General features: G+C 51.9%; 1 protein-coding gene across 1 annotated transcript in view; it reads left to right on the top strand.

The window, feature by feature from the left end:
- Positions 1-15,915, top strand: part of LOC140391525 (FERM, ARHGEF and pleckstrin domain-containing protein 1-like) — a 326,539-nt gene that overhangs the window by 261,782 nt on the left and 48,842 nt on the right. Inside the window, 1 exon segment of the mRNA XM_072476099.1 lies at positions 2,742-2,831. Coding sequence (XP_072332200.1) covers positions 2,742-2,831 — 90 coding nt within the window.

The raw sequence follows: 15,915 nt of genomic DNA, 5'->3' as shown, positions 1-15,915 counted from the left end.
TTAGCGCTCCCCTGTGCTCATTGATGGCTCCCCCCTCCCCACTTCACCCCCCTCCAGAACCTTTTCTTTCTTTAATTATTTTTATTTTCCATATTTTCATCATTTTCGGCATACAAAGAAAGAAAACAGAAACAGAACAACCCCAACAACATAAACTCGAAAACATTGACTCATAGAATAAAAGCAAAATCAAACCCCCCTCCCCTCCCATCATTCAACGGCAACCAAGTCCCGAAAGTGCATAACAAACAAAACCCCAAGAACTGTAGAACCCCTCCTTCGCACCCCCCCCCCCCCCCCCTCAACTCAAGCTCCACCTTCTCCAGGGTCAAAACCTGCAGCAGTCCTCCCTACCCCCGCCTCGCCAAGGCACGGGGCGGAGAAACTGACCTCCACCCCAACAAGACCGGCCTACAAGGCAAAGGCTAAAACGTCTGCCCCAGCTCCCGCCTGCAACTCAGACCGGTCCGACCCCCCCGAAAATGGCTTCTAGGAGACCAGGCTCCACACCCGTATGCAAAACCCCCGAGATAGTACTAAACACCTTCCTCCAATACCTTTCCAGCTTCGCTCAGGACCAAAACATACGAACATGATTCATGGGGCCCCTCCCACATCGCTCACAGACATCCTCCACCCCCTCAAACAGCCCACTCATCCTTGATTCTGTGAGTCTGTGGTACCTTCTTAAATGAAAACCTGCGCTCACTGCAAGTCTTCTTTTCTACCTCTCTTTATTCCTTCAAAGGATCCTTTCAACTTGGTCAAATGTGTAATCTGTACTAATTGACCTTGTAAAAGTGCTCAGTGATTTCCTTTCACATTATAGATACCTTTGCTTTGTCAACAGCGGAATTAAGCCAAACTAGGTTTGGTTTCCTGTCTGACACAAACTTACTTTCTACCATATTTTAGATTATTACACTTCAATCTATACATCTGAGGACTCAAAGGTGCAGATCAAGAGTCTCATTAGTTTGAACATCTTGGGTTCGACTGACCTCCTTCGTGCCATCTCTGTATGAATGGCAGTGGTTTATTACATTGACTCGGGTGATTCCAGTTGCTGTAAGCAAATTAACTTTTTACATGCGTGTTGTCACCTGGAGCTATGGATTGTGATGGTGGAGGCTCCAATTTATTTCCATCCCTTCACTGACCAGGAATCTCGCCAGCCATTGCCGGGAGCTAGGAGGATTTTGCAGGTTGGCCGGGCCATGAACTTCCTTGGCCATCAAGTCTCAGAGCGGGACTGGAACACGGAGTATCTGGCTCCGAGGCAGAGACGCCACCCATTGTGTCACAGGGCCCCATCTCCCTTGGAATGGTACTCCCCACTAATTGCTGAGGGATCTACAATCCCATTGCCCACTCGCTTTGTTAGACTATTTATTTGAATATAATAGACGCAGAGAGAGTGTTTCCTCTTGTGGGGGAATCAATGTGCGGTAGTCACCTGGAAATCCAATAGACAATGCCGACAAAATGTCTTTAGAAGAGAGTGGAAAGAGACGGGAGCGGTGGAGGTGAACAGTGAAGAGAGAAGGATTTGGATAAACCCACAAGGGAGAAAGGAATAGGATATTCCGATAGAGTGAGATGAGGAAAGATGGGAGGTGGCCAGGATGGAGATCTAGCATGGTCCAACTGGGCTAAATGACCTTTCCTACACTGTATATTCTATATAACACCACTGTCAGCTCCTCATTCTTGACTCCAGGTTCACGTACTCCAATTTGTGGCTGCATCCCTGACTTTGACGTTCTTATTCTTCGCACGCCGATCCAGAGCCTATTTTGCTTTCCAAGCTAATTTTCACTCACACTGCATCTTACTCTTTCCAATCTTCACATTGTACATTTCCAACATATCCTTTAGCATTGTCTGAATTTTTAATTCATATTTTTAGCCCTATAAGTACTAAATGCCACTGTTTAGTTTCAAATTTCATCTACTCCCCCAGGTCCTCCTGTTCAGCACTCACTGTGGCTCTGTTCATCTTACTGAAGCCAGTTTTCAGATGAAAATTTAAACCAAGGCCATGTCAATGACCTCGGCTAGAGGTGAAAGGTCCCAAAGCCTCCATTTCTCTCTTCTGTCCTGACCAATGTTTATTTCTCCCAAGGATTCTGGGCTCATTTATCACAGTGCTGTTTATGGGAGCTTGCTGTGCATACATAGCTCACTGGGCGGCACGGTGACGCAGTAGTTAGCACTGCTGCCCCACAGTGCCAGGGGCCCGGGTTCTATTCCGGCTTTGGGTGACTGTGTAGAGTTTGCACGTTCTCCCCGTGTGTGCGTGGGGTTCCTCCGGGTGCTCCGGTTTCCTCCCACAGTCCAGGAATATGCAGGTTAGGTGGGGCTACGGGGATGTGGCGGGGGGGGGGGGGGGTGCCTAGCTAGAGCGCTCTTTCAGAGAATCGATGGGCTGAATGGCATCCTTCTGCACTGCCGGGATTCTAGGGGTTCAATGGAAATTGTTTGCCATGTTACCCACATTACAAAGTGACTCCTCCGCTTGGCCGTAAAGCACTTTGGGATGCCCTGAGGTTGTGACAGACGCTATTTAAATGTGAATTATTTCTTATTATCCTTTTTGATTTGCACCCTTTCCATCAGCTGCTAACACATGTGTTCCGTCTGTCAATGTTTCTCTGTTTATTCTGGGCGATACTGTACAAATAAACTGATAGGTAGCGGCTACTGACCTGTTGGATGTGGGGTGTTCTGAATTTTTGCAGCGGTTTCCAGCGGACAAAGCCTATTTTATCGCCAAAGAAGTATCGACAACAGAACGAACCTACCTTAAGGATCTTGAAGTCGTCACATCGGTAAGGAGAAAGGCTCGGTCTGTGTGTTCTCATATCGGTGATAAAGGATAGTGGGGGGAGAAGCTCTAGATTCCTGATATGGCTCAGGGCGGAAATGTGTGTGTGTATTTATCTAAGAGTGGGTGTATCATTTTATTCTTTCACAGGCTGTGGGGGTCGCTGATTGGGCCAGCATTTATTGCCCATCCCTAATTGCCCTTTAGAAGGTGGTAGCCAGCTGCCTTCTTGAACCGCTGTAGTCCATGTGGTGTAGGTACACCCACTGTGTTGTTAGGATTTTGACCCAGCGACAGTGAAGGAACAGCCAATATATTTCCAAGTCAGGATAGTGAGTGACTGGGAGGGGAACCTCCAGGTGGTGGTGTCCACAGGTATCTGCTTCCCTCGCCCTTGTAGATAATAGAGGTCATGTGTTTGGAAGGTACTGTCAAAGGAGCTTTGGTGAGTTGCTGAAGTGCATCTTGTAGATGGCACGCACGGCTGCCACTGTTAGTTGGTGATTGGGGGGAGTGAATGTTGGTAAATGGGGTGTCAATCAAGTGGGCTGCTTTATCTTGGATGGTGTTGGGATTCTTGAGTGCTGTTGGAGCTGCGCTCATCCAGGCAAGTATTCCATTACACTCCTGACTCGTGCCTTGTAGATGCAGGACAGGAAGTCAGGAGGTGAGTTACTCTCTACAAAGCGTCTGACCTGCTTTTGTGGCCACACATGGCTGGTGTGGAGGTTGTCTGTCTCTGCGTGTATGTCTGTGTGTGAGTGGGTATGTGTTTCACTGCGTGCTGAGGTGTCTGTGGTGCCATTGGTGTATTTTAATTGCCTGAGCCACCAGAATTGGATGTATTCGAGTCTGGATAGTTACAACACGCTGGCCCATGCTGGGCCTGTAGGGCAGAGGACAGTAACATTGGAGCCACTGTTTGTTTTCATGTGTTATTTACTGTGATACTTGAAGTATTTTCTGTAGAAGGACTGGCTCGGGCTTCATTCATTAACAAAAAGCTTTGAGTTACATTGTCTGGAACAATTTTGAGTGTCTGAATGGGGGTTACAATTTGTTTTGGATAGAAACTCTGAGCAGATGTTTTACAGCTGGCTGATAGAGTTTTCAATTCTATTTTAATGATCAAAGTTGAATATCAGGCAGTGTACGGGGTGGGGGGGGGGTGGGGGTGGGGGAGGAGGCGGTGCTGGCATAGCAATAATGATATCCGTTTTACACTTATCCCACTCAAGTTAGTGTTTCCACCTCTCCGGGGTTGTCCAGGAATTAAAAACGTTATCTCTCGGAAGTGTGTTTTGGGTAGTTTCCTTGAACCCCTGCTAGTTTATTATTATAACAGTATTGGTGATGGGGGAAGGGGGTAAGGGCTGTTCGACTGGCTGGGGCAGTTGGATGAGGAGGGACATGTGGCGAGACCTCCAGGAATGTGCCGTGCCAGGAATGGCAATCCTACTGTGAGGCGAAATCAGATACAACAGGGTATTGGTGTGGTGAAGGATAGCATTATTCTTCCACCCTGATCTGTTTGCAGGAATGTTCAAGATTAGATTGACGAGATGGTGGAAGGAAATGGGGTGGCCAGGGTATGTGAGAAAGGCGGGCGGCGAGTTTACAGCCAACTAGTCACAAGGAGGGTTAGGTGACGGGTTTAGGTGAGCGAAACAAAGAAACACTCTTCTCACTAGCTGATGGGACAAGGAACTCGGGGCCACAGAGTTGACAGTTTGGAGGGGGGATGTGAGGAAGAACGTTCTTACGCAGCAGGTAGTAATGGCCTGGAGCTCACTGGCCACAAGGGTGGTGGAAGCAGAGACAATGAATTATTTCAAAAAGGAAATTTGATAGGCCCTTGAAGGGATTAAATCTGCAGGGTCATGGGTATGACGGGGGAATGGGGCTGACTGGATTTCCCGACAGAGAGCTGGCATGGATTCAATGGGCTGAATGGCCTCCTCCTGTGCAATAATGAATCTCGGTGACTGATATGACATTTTTGTGAATATATGCGAGTGCAATTCCACTCCAGGGGAAATAATTAATTTTTAAGGGCAGCACGGTAGCATAGTGGTTAGCACAATTGCTTCATAGCTCCAGGGTCCCGGGTTCAAGTCCGACCTCGGGTCACTGTCTGTGCGGAGTCTGCACGTCCTCCCCGTGTGTGTGCGGGTTTCCTCCGGGTGCTCCGGTTTCCTCCCACAGTCAAAAGATGTGCAGGTTAGGTGGATGGGCCATGATAAATTGCCCTTAGTGTCCAAATTTGCCCTTCGTGTTTGGTGGGGGTACTGGGTTATGGGGATAGGATGGAGGTGTGTGCTTGGGTGGGCTTGGGTAGGGTGCCTTTTCCAAGAGCCGGTGCAGACTCGATGGGCCGAATGGCCTCCTTCTGCACTGTAAATTCTATGAATTGAAATACACTTACCCAAACTATAACAGGGTTAGCGTAGCTCCGCTCTTAAGGAAGATTTAAGGAATACAATTTGCCATCTCTCCAAACTGACAGATCCACAATAAAGCCTCCCGTTTTATTAAAGTTCTTGCTAGGAGAGGCTGTTGATTCTTTGAGGCTCACAAGCATTGTCGAAAGCCCGGAGATTAACGTGGTAAAACTGGTGCAAATAGGTTGCTGGTTCTGGACTTTCCGGTCAGGTCCACTGACGGAAAATCGTCAAAACCCAGTTAAAATAATTGTTATAAAGTTTGTCGGAGTAACTTTACCTCCCCCCCTCTATCTTTGTCACCTCCTAAAGTGCTGGCACTTTAGCACCCCCCGCACAACCTCATCCCACCCCACCCCCTGGATCTCTGCAGTCCTCCAAATCTGGCCCCTTGTGCGTTCCCGATTTGAATCGCTCCATCATTGGCCTTCAGTTGCCATGGCCCCCAGCTCTGGAATTCCCGCCCGTAACCTCCCTGCCTCTCTTGCCTCCTTTAAGACGCTCCTCAAGATCAACCTCTTTGGCCAAGCTGCTTGGCGTCTGCCTTTTGGTCCCCCTACGTGACCCGGTGATGAATTTTGCTTCACGGCGCTCCCTTAAAGCGCACCTCGATTCATTTATTGTATTAAAGGCGCTATAGTAATGCAAACGAGCAGAAATGTTTTTGGAGGAATCTTGAGGTAAACGCACATCTTGCCTAATTATTTTCCCTGTCGTTTACAGCTTTTTGCATAAATGTTTGAGGCCGAGCGCAGCATTCCTGCCACTGAAGTCAGGCATTCGAACAAATTGATTTGTTTCCAAATGGCTTCAAAACAGGAAATTGAATTAAACAAAAAGATTAGTTTTGACTCCTCATCATTAAGTAATTATGCGTTGCATTACAGATGCTGTTTAAAACAAAACAACGCAAGTCAGTTGCATTCTGTGGCCGTGACCTATCCTACAACAAGACTCTGCATTAGAACTGTTTTTATGTCTCATTTTGCTGTCTATTTCAGGAAGTTTCTATTATCCGTTTAATTTGGCCTAATTACATTGGAAATTTGCGGGGTAACATCCATAAATAATCCTTCCGATTAATCCCTGGCAACGGTTATTCTTGAGAGATTTTGTACAAATTCACATGATCACAAGATAGGTGTGGATGAAAAAACCCTCTTTTAGCTCACTCACCCTTGTCTATCCAGAATCTCAACTCCACCAGCTGGGTTCAGCTAAAGTTCAGCAGCCGGTTTCTCCGTTGTTGAGACTAAGTGTTGACGTTGTCGTGTTGTTCTCCCTGGGGTAACACGGACTGCGACTGGATGCAGTTGTGCTGGAAAGCGGACACCAAACTTAGACGTTGGTTCAATACGATTTATTGAACTTCTGTAACAATGCACACAGCTGGCTGTGGGTTGACACTCTACTACTCTAAGTATGCTAACCCTAACTAACTAGACCAGACTAGCTCTGAGCCACGTGTAGAAGGTGCTAACTGATATATACGCCCTGACTGTCACTACAGTTGTCACCAGTGAAAAGAGGCGGAGTGCTGATGCCTCGTGTGTTTTATAGTAGGAAGCCCCCCTCTGGTGTTCTGTCTGGTGATTGGTTGTGTTCTGTCCTGTGTGTTGATTGGCTAACCTGGGTGTCTGTCATTGCCTGTCTTTACCTCATTATGTGCATGAGTGCATATTATCACAGACATTGGGGCAGAATTAGGAGACTTCTACACCTGGCACCGCACTTGCACCATCGAGTGACCATTGAGGGGCTAGACCGAGGCCACGCGGAACACAATCGATTCCATAGGAGACGGTGCCGGATTCACCGGGTTTGGGATTGGCACTCGGGAAGCTGACAAGCTGCAGCCGCATAGACACTCTGCTCTCCCCACGCACACCATCCCAACCAACAAGGTGGCAGCCAAGATGCACGGCCCCGAGGTTCACCGACGCGGTACTGGAGACCCAGCTAGATGCCGTGGAGCAGAGGCGGGCGACCCTGTACCCAGGGGTGGGAAGAAGGCTGCCAGCCGCTGCCATTTACCTGGATGCAGCTGGCAGACGTGATCATCGCCGTGAGCAACACCATTCGGACCGGCCTGCAGTGCCAGAAAAACTCCTAAAGGCGTCCAGGGTGAGGAGTCAGCTCTGTGAGCTTAGCACAAACCCACATCCAACATACCCCTGATCCAAACCCACCCCTCCCTGGTTTCCCAGGAGAAGGCTGCGCACAACCGCCAGGAGCGGGAGAAGACTGGAGGGAGACCGCCGGACCTGCGGCCCCCTCACCACAGCAGAGCAGAGGGCACCGGACGTGGGTCTGCGGGCCCCAAAAAAGGGCAGTCGCCGGGGCGGAGGCCGGCATTGGGCGAGAAGGTGAGATCCCGCTCAGTTGCAGATTCCCACGGCAAACACTACCCCCACACCCACCACCACCCCCACACCCACCCGCACCCACCACCCCCACCCCCACACCACCCACCACCACCCCCACCCCCACACCCCCCACCACCACCCCACACCCACCACCACCCCCACCCCCACACCCACACCCACACCCGCACCCACCACCCCCACCCCCACCCCCACACCACCCACCACCACCCCCACCCCCACACCCCCCACCACCGCCCCACACCCACCACCACCCCCACCACCACCCCCACACCCACCCGCACCCACCACCCCCACCCCCACCCCCACACCACCCACCACCACCCCCACCCCCACACCCCCCACCACCACCCCACCCCCACCACCACCCCCACCCCCACACCCACACCCACACCCGCACCCCCCACCACAACACCCACCACCACCCCACACCCATATCACCCCACCCTCACCACCACCCCACACCCACCACCACCCCACACCCACCACCACACCCACCACCACCTCTACCCCCACCCCCACACCCACCACCACCCCCACACCTATATCACCCCACCCTCACCACCACCCCACACCCACCACCACCCCCACCACCACTCGCACAACCAACACCACCCCCACCCCCACCCCCCACACCCACACCCCCTCCCCAACACACACCCCTCTCCCAGACACCCACTACCACCCCCACACCCACCACCACCCCCACACCCATCACCACCACCACATCCATATCACCCCACCCCCACCACCACCCCTACACCACCATCACTCCCACACCCACCACTCCCACCCCAACCCCCACGCCCACCACCACCCCCACACCCACCACCACCCCCACGCCCACCAGCACCCCCACATCCATCACCACCCCCTCACCCATTCTACCCCCACACCCATACCACTCCCCAACCCCCCCCCCCCCCACCCCCCACCCCCCACCCCCACTACCCCCGGCCCACAATGTAATCATGCGTCTTGTCTTGTGTCTTGCAGAAGCTACTGGTGATAGGGCAGGTCCTTCTGGTGTCCCCCACCCGCAGTGAGACCGACACGGATGGGAGCCTTCGATCCTCATCCCAGGATACCAGAGCTCTAGTCCGGGGTGACACTGATACCCCGTCACAGCTGTCTCCATCACCCTCCACCATCCCAGAGACACTCACCTCGGTTGGGCACTTTAGTGAAGAGGCTCCTGGGGCACTCTCTGGTGCGCACCACACACAGATGCAGCAGGTGTAGTCAGGAACCCCCGAGGGGGCGGACGGTCAGAGGGCGGCCCGATCCCAGGGGCTGGCTGCCATCCAGATGGGCCTCGGGATTCTGGAACGGACAGTCCCATCGATTATGGAGATGCAGTCACAGAGCCAGGGACTGAGGGGCTGTCGGCGAGCATCCAGCACCTGCAGGTGGAGCAGTCTGACCGCCCGCAGGAGCAGGAGGTGGTGCCAACCATGCGTGTCGCCCAGGCCAACATGGCCAACAGCGCACAGGTGGCATCCGCAGTGCAGGATATGAATAGGATGGGAATAGAAGGCTACGGACCCAGGAAGTGTAGAAGATTGTAGTTTAGTCGGGCAGTATGGTCGGCGCGGGCTTGGAGGGCCGAAGGGCCTGTTCCTGTGCTGTACATTTCTTTGTTCTTTGTGAGGGTTTCGGCCATGGGTCAGGATGTCCAAGGCTTGGGGCAATATGTGCAGGCGCTGGCTCAGGCCCAGGGCAGGGTTGCCCTCTCACAGGTAGCCATATACCACGGCCACCTGGGCGTTGCAGCGGAGCTCTTGAGCGTGGCCCATTCACAGCGGGTCATGGTTGAGAGCAGTGGTGGCGGCTTTGCCCCGGCGCTGGCCGGCGTGGCACAGACACTGAGGGAGGTGGCACAGTCCCAGAGGGAGATGGCGCAGTCATTGGCTGATGTGGGACAGACCCAGAAGGTATTGGCACAGTCGCAGCGTGATGTGATGCAGTCCCAGGTGGAGGTGGTCCATTCCCTGTGCTCCGTGGCCATGAGCATGGAGACCCTGGTTGAGACGAGAGCGGGCCTCCAGGACTGGTAGGTAGCCTCAGGGGTTGGCTCCGCTCGCACCCCCGTCCCATGGAGTAATCCCGGGGACACCGGACACCCCGAGGGAGGAGGAGGTGATGGGGTCCGTGCCGGTGACTCCCACAGGGGAGGTGCCGGAACACCGCAGCACCTTGGACCCACCCCCCTGTCCCTGGTGCATCACAAGGGCAGCGGGCAGAACAAGGCGGCACCATGCCACCTGGGACACCCGAGCATCAGCCAAACCCAACCAAGCCCGGTCACCCCAGGAGACCAATGGGGACCCAGGTCACGGGGCGGGAATCGCAGCAGGCCACCTCCACTCTTTATGTACCATTTGGGGATGCAACTAGGCTTAGCATTAGATCATCTAACTTACAGTGCAGAAGGAGGCCATTCAGCCCACCGTGTCTGCACCGGCCCTTAGAAAGAGCACCCCACTTAAACCCACGCCTCCACCCTATCCCTGTAACCCAGTAACTCCACCTCCCTTTTGGACACTAAGGTACAATTTATCATGGCCAATCCACCTAACCTGCACAGCTTTGGGCTGTGGGAGGAAACCGGAGCACCCGGAGGAAACCCACGCAGACACGGGGAGAACGTGCAGACTCCACACAGACAGTGACCCAAGCCGGAATCGAACCCGGGACCCTGGAGCTGTGAAGCAACAGTGGTAACAACGTGCTACCGCGCCCCCCCTTATTTTCCTTAAGTGTCTTGACTTGTATTTCTTTGAATACAGGCATTTAAGGGTTAATCTAGTCCCGGTGTTTAAGGTGATGAAAGGATTGACAGAGAGAAGCTACTCCCCCGGTGATGGGAGCCCCGAACTAGGGGATAGAACCTTAAAATCCCAGCCAGGCCGTTCAGGGGTGATGTCAGGAACCACTTCCTCACACAGAGTGGAAATCTGGACCCCCGCCCCTCCCTCGCTGTCATGATATTCAAACACACACATCATGATAGACACACCAACAGACAAATCAGAACACACAACACCACAACCAATCACAGAAAGATATAAAAGCACAAACACGACACCTGGTGGTCAGTATTAGCTGGAGAGGAGGACCAGGACAGACCTGCTACACGACACACTCAGGGAGACAGCACGTGCAGAGTATCCAGAACGAACTGTAGATAAGAGTTAAAATAAAATAGAGTTGTACCACATACAACTGTGTTGGCTCATCTGTGCACCAGAGCACCCAACACCACATGGTACAGGAGTGGATCGATACCTGCCGGCACACCTCAGTGTACACAGACAACCAGCAGTGCCCAGGCAAAATGATAGAGCTCCCGGTTCCGCAGCCGCTCCAGTGCCACGGCGACCTCCGCGAAAACTGGCGGCGATTCCGGCAAGTGTTCGAATTGTCCCTGGTGGCAGCTGAACTCCAAGACCTGGATGATAGCGAAAAAATTGAATTTCTCCTCACCATCGCCGGTGCAAGGGCAAGAGAAATATTCACAAGGTTCAGGTTCTTCAGGAGGCAGCAAAGGTACGATTACCAGGCAGTCCTGGACAAATTCTCCAAGTGCTGTGAAGAAAACGCAATCCAATCGGCAAGTAAAGGTAAGAAAAGCGGCAGTACTCACCTCGTGGCCGGGATCCCGGAGCCCGAATTCCCAGAGGCCGAAATCCCGGGCCTGAGAGAGGGCTGGGTCGAGGTCGGCGGCCATCTTGCTAAAGGTATCACGCTAGCACAGTTGCGCGAGCAGTGCGCAGAACCGGAAGTTTCGTTTGCAGTCAAGAAAACGGCCATCGGTAAAGGAACAGCGATCTGAGCATGCGCAGTCGCTTCCTACGTGCTACATACCGAGCGTCAGGATGTCAGAGGCCCCAGACCGCACCAATTTAAAGGGGAAACGTCCCAAATCCAATTTAAAAGGGAAACGTCCCAAATCAAAAAAACAAAAAGCTGTAAAACAACCTTCCCTCACCTGGAATGACAGCACAGTGCCGCAAATTAACCCAGGAGATGAATTTGACCTCCGAAGAACCCTCCGACAAGCAGTTACCTACGCACAAGCCGATGATTCCGACCTCGAATACTTCGATGACGATCTTTACAGTGTTTCCGGACCTCGCGAGCCCAATGATAGCTCCGTGGTCCTATACGACTATGACTCGGACGAACCTTTCGTGTTGCACATTGGCGGCCCCCACATTGAATCCGACGCAGATGCGGATTCATTTTTCGGATTTGAGGATCTTCAACCCAGCAGATATGACGTTCCAACTTATCAGTACCGGATGATGCTGCAGTCTGACATTAACAGACAGGGAGCGGTGCAAGCACACGGAGAGCGCCCTGCTGCCACACAGAGCGTGGTCCACGTCCCGCTCAACGTTCCCGACTCTATGAAAGAAGACATGCAAGACTCCAGAGCGCAGTCCTCGCATGAACCAGAAGTGACTCCAGAGTCACAAGCTTCCACAGCAAGCTCGTGGACAGACTCCACGATAGAAGCAACGCAAGGCTCCAGAGCGCAGTCCTTGCATGAACCAGAAGTGACTCCAGAGTCACAAGCTTCCACAGCAAGCTCGTGGACAGACTCCACGATAGAAGCAACGCAAGACTCCAGAGCGCAGTCCTCGCATGAACCAGAAGTGACTCCAGAGTCACAAGCCTCCACAGCAAGCTCGTGGACAGACTCCACAATTGCAGAAACGCAAGACTCCAGAGCGCAGTCCTTGCATGAACAAGAAGTGACTCCAGAGTCACAAGCCTCCACACAGAGCTCGTGGACAGACTCCACAATTGCAGAAATGCAAGACTCCAGAGCGCAGTCCTTGCACGAACAAGAAGTGACTCCAGTGTCACAAGCCTCCACAGAGAGCTCGTGGACAGCCTCCACGATAGAAGCAACGCAAGACTCCAATGTGCGGTCCTTGCAGGAACAAGACCATGAGGGTCTAGCAACCTCTCCTGACCAACCAGCGGCAGACGATGCAAGTCTGCCATGCTCACGTGAACAGCAAGAAGGCTATAACAGCCTACCATGCTCCACTACGCAGCAGCATGACCATGACGGTCTCTCATGCTACAATGAAGGGCACAGCGCTGAAGACTGTTCCAGCCCAACTGAAGACAAGCCAAAGGAATCGCCTCTTCCAAGCCCGAAGAAAAAAGGTTTATGCGCTGACCTTCAGGATCATTATAGCCGAACAGAGATTAATAATGCTGCACGGTCACAGAAGGATGCTGAGGATTTGCTAAAGAAATTAATTGAATGTTTAACTTGCAAGGAGCAGACTGAGAATTGCCAGTGTTTTAGTACGGATCGAAAAAATGGACAAGACATTGATCCTCAGGTAATGGAAATAACATAACCTGAATCATATCTACAGCAGGGACAAATGTCTCCCTTCAACACAACGCCGCAAAGTCCCAACTTCGGAGACCAGCAGTTAGTCAGTAATGACTCTTCAAACCTTGAGGGGAACATTAATTGCATTGAACCTATACACACTCCACTGATAAATGAGCAGAACATTGGAGCAAGAATCCTGAGGACACCGACATCGAGTAGCCAGATAACAAATTTAAAACCCGCAGCAGTTTCAAGTGAACCAAGTGTGCTTTCCACTAATGGTGAAGATGCAGATAAGGTCGACCCGATTATCCATTGTACCACACTAACCCCAGTGATTAAGCAGTTATGTATGGGGAGTATAATGTGGGAAATTGAGAACAGTAAAAGAGAGACTGTGACCATGCCAGTCCCAGCAAAATCAGACCCAGAGACCATGAAGGCATGTACATTAGACAAAGATACATATGAGGTACCTGAGAAGAAAAGTGAAACGGAATGTTCTTTGGAAAATAGTACAATGTCGATAGAAACATTGGATCCTATATTCGAGACCATACATATGGGAGAATTTGTGGGTAATAAACAAGGTTCTGCAATGTCTGGGGGAAGATTTAAAATTCCAAAGAAGAAAAGCCCAAATGAAAGACAACGGCAAGACAATGACAGTCCACCGACATGGTGTGCACCACCAGATGAAAACTCTGACAATTTACCCAACCCTAGTGAACAGCAAGCTGCTAATGAGGATCTATCCACGGAATGTGAGACGAGTGACGACAGCATCCCACTTCCCATGCAAAAGGTGCAAGGTGACAGACCTCGCCTAATGCGTACCGAGGCACTCGACGATCACGGTGGGACCACTGACGACTGCGGTGGCGGCGCACCGCTTCCACCCTCGATGGCTCGAGCCTCTCCACTGGTCGGTGCATTCCTGCATGTTCCGACTCCAGAAGTGCAGCTTCAGGGAATCTCGGCTGCCTCCAGTGAACCTGTTGGGACTCCGGACGGGGAGCATCGACGGAAGGCAGACCGGACTCCAGATGGGGAGCAGCCAAGCGCCGACTCTGATTCGCGCACGCCAGACCTTGCTCCGGACGGGCGGTGTCGCGGCCTCGGTGATGGCACGTTCAGGGTGACGGCGGATGCCACGGCGACAGGGAATGGATCGCGTGGCAGTCCCACTGGGTCGGCAGTGGCGACCAGCACCGGCGGTCCAAGACAGACACACCAATTCGCGCCATCGCCAGACGTTGATGCGAGCAACAATTCTCTCTCCAAGGCGACATGCTTCGACGTTTCTCTGCGGAGTCGCCCTTCCGGCACAGCAGGTGGCCGGAAGCAGCGTGCACGGTCTCGGCCAACTTCCACATCTGGCACAGTCATCGCCTTGCATGATATTAGTGATGGTGCTTCTTCGATGGCAACGACCCATCGGCTACAAGATGCCGTCCACCACAAACCTAAAAAGAAAAAAGACTCCACCTTGTTCCTGGCATGCAGGGCGGATGGATTGGTGCGTAGGCGCAATCAGCGAGCTTTGCGCCGCCTTCCACGCTCGCAACTGAACCGTACGCACACGTCGGATCCTCCACTGGTTCCCAAGGATGACTTTGTGGAGATGCCACGGATCATGCCCCTTCCATCGCCACCAGAACCAAACCACAGCCAAGGCAACACTAACTAAGATGTTGAATGTTATATTTGCACGAATGAAAAACCAAGCACTGCACGAAGTACAACAAATGGGAAAGTAGAGACTTCGGCAGCAGCATCACCTCCAACAGTCCAAGGTGAACCAGTGTGAACCCAAATCTCCACAGCTGAACCGGCTTGAGGACCAGCCTATTCTTGAGGCGATCACCCATTAGACTGGACTTATAACGCTGTTCATACGTTCAAAAAGTCAAACACTTCTGTATTATAACCTGTTGTTGTTTATCGTTCCAGATATCGTCTGACCGGACCACTGTTCAAGTTTTTTTTTTTCTCGCATTCATGTTTTGTTATGGTACAACCTTGTTAGTGTGACGCACCCGACATCGCCCCATGTAAATAGTTACGTCATATACACACGCTGTACACAACACACACACACACTCTTAGATGCACTCACGACACGATTATATTTATAACCACGTAGGCACATATCTTTGTAAAAAGGGGGGATGTCATGATATTCAAACACACACATCATGATAGACACACCAACAGACAAATCAGAACACACAACACCACAACCAATCACAGAAAGATATAAAAGCACAAACACGACACCTGGTGGTCAGTATTAGCTGGAGAGGAGGACCAGGACAGACCTGCTACACGACACACTCAGGGAGACAGCACGTGCAGAGTATCCAGAACGAACTGTAGATAAGAGTTAAAATAAAATAGAGTTGTACCACATACAACTGTGTTGGCTCATCTGTGCACCAGAGCACCCAACACCACACTCGCCAAACAAGGTGTTGAGGCGGAGGAGCCATTGGAAATTTCAAAACTGAGACTGATATTTTTGTTGGGTCAGGGGGTTAAAGTCTTAGAGAAGAAAGGCCGGTAAATGGATTTGCAGTACATGCCAGACTGAATGGGGGGACAGACTCGAGGTGCTGAGTAAGCTCCTCCTGGTCCTATTTGTGTCCCATGCTATCCCCAATGTGCAACTCAGTACCACAAGGGGTAGTTGAACCAAATTGTGCAGATGCATTTGACAGGAAGCTACAAAAGCACGAGGGGGAACGGAATAGAAGGATACGTTGATATGAGTTAGATCAACCAGTTAGGATGGGAGGAGGCTGATGTGGAGCATGGTCCACATCGACCGAATGGCCTGTTCCTGAACCAGAAGTTCTATGTAAATCTACGTGAGTTTTTCATTTGATGGGACAGCCT

This window comes from Scyliorhinus torazame, chromosome 15 (assembly GCF_047496885.1).
Source record: "Scyliorhinus torazame isolate Kashiwa2021f chromosome 15, sScyTor2.1, whole genome shotgun sequence".
Taxonomy (NCBI): Eukaryota; Metazoa; Chordata; class Chondrichthyes; order Carcharhiniformes; family Scyliorhinidae; genus Scyliorhinus; species Scyliorhinus torazame.
The sequence above is the reverse complement of the archived record's forward strand: the minus strand, read 5'-3'. Positions and strand labels throughout refer to the sequence as shown.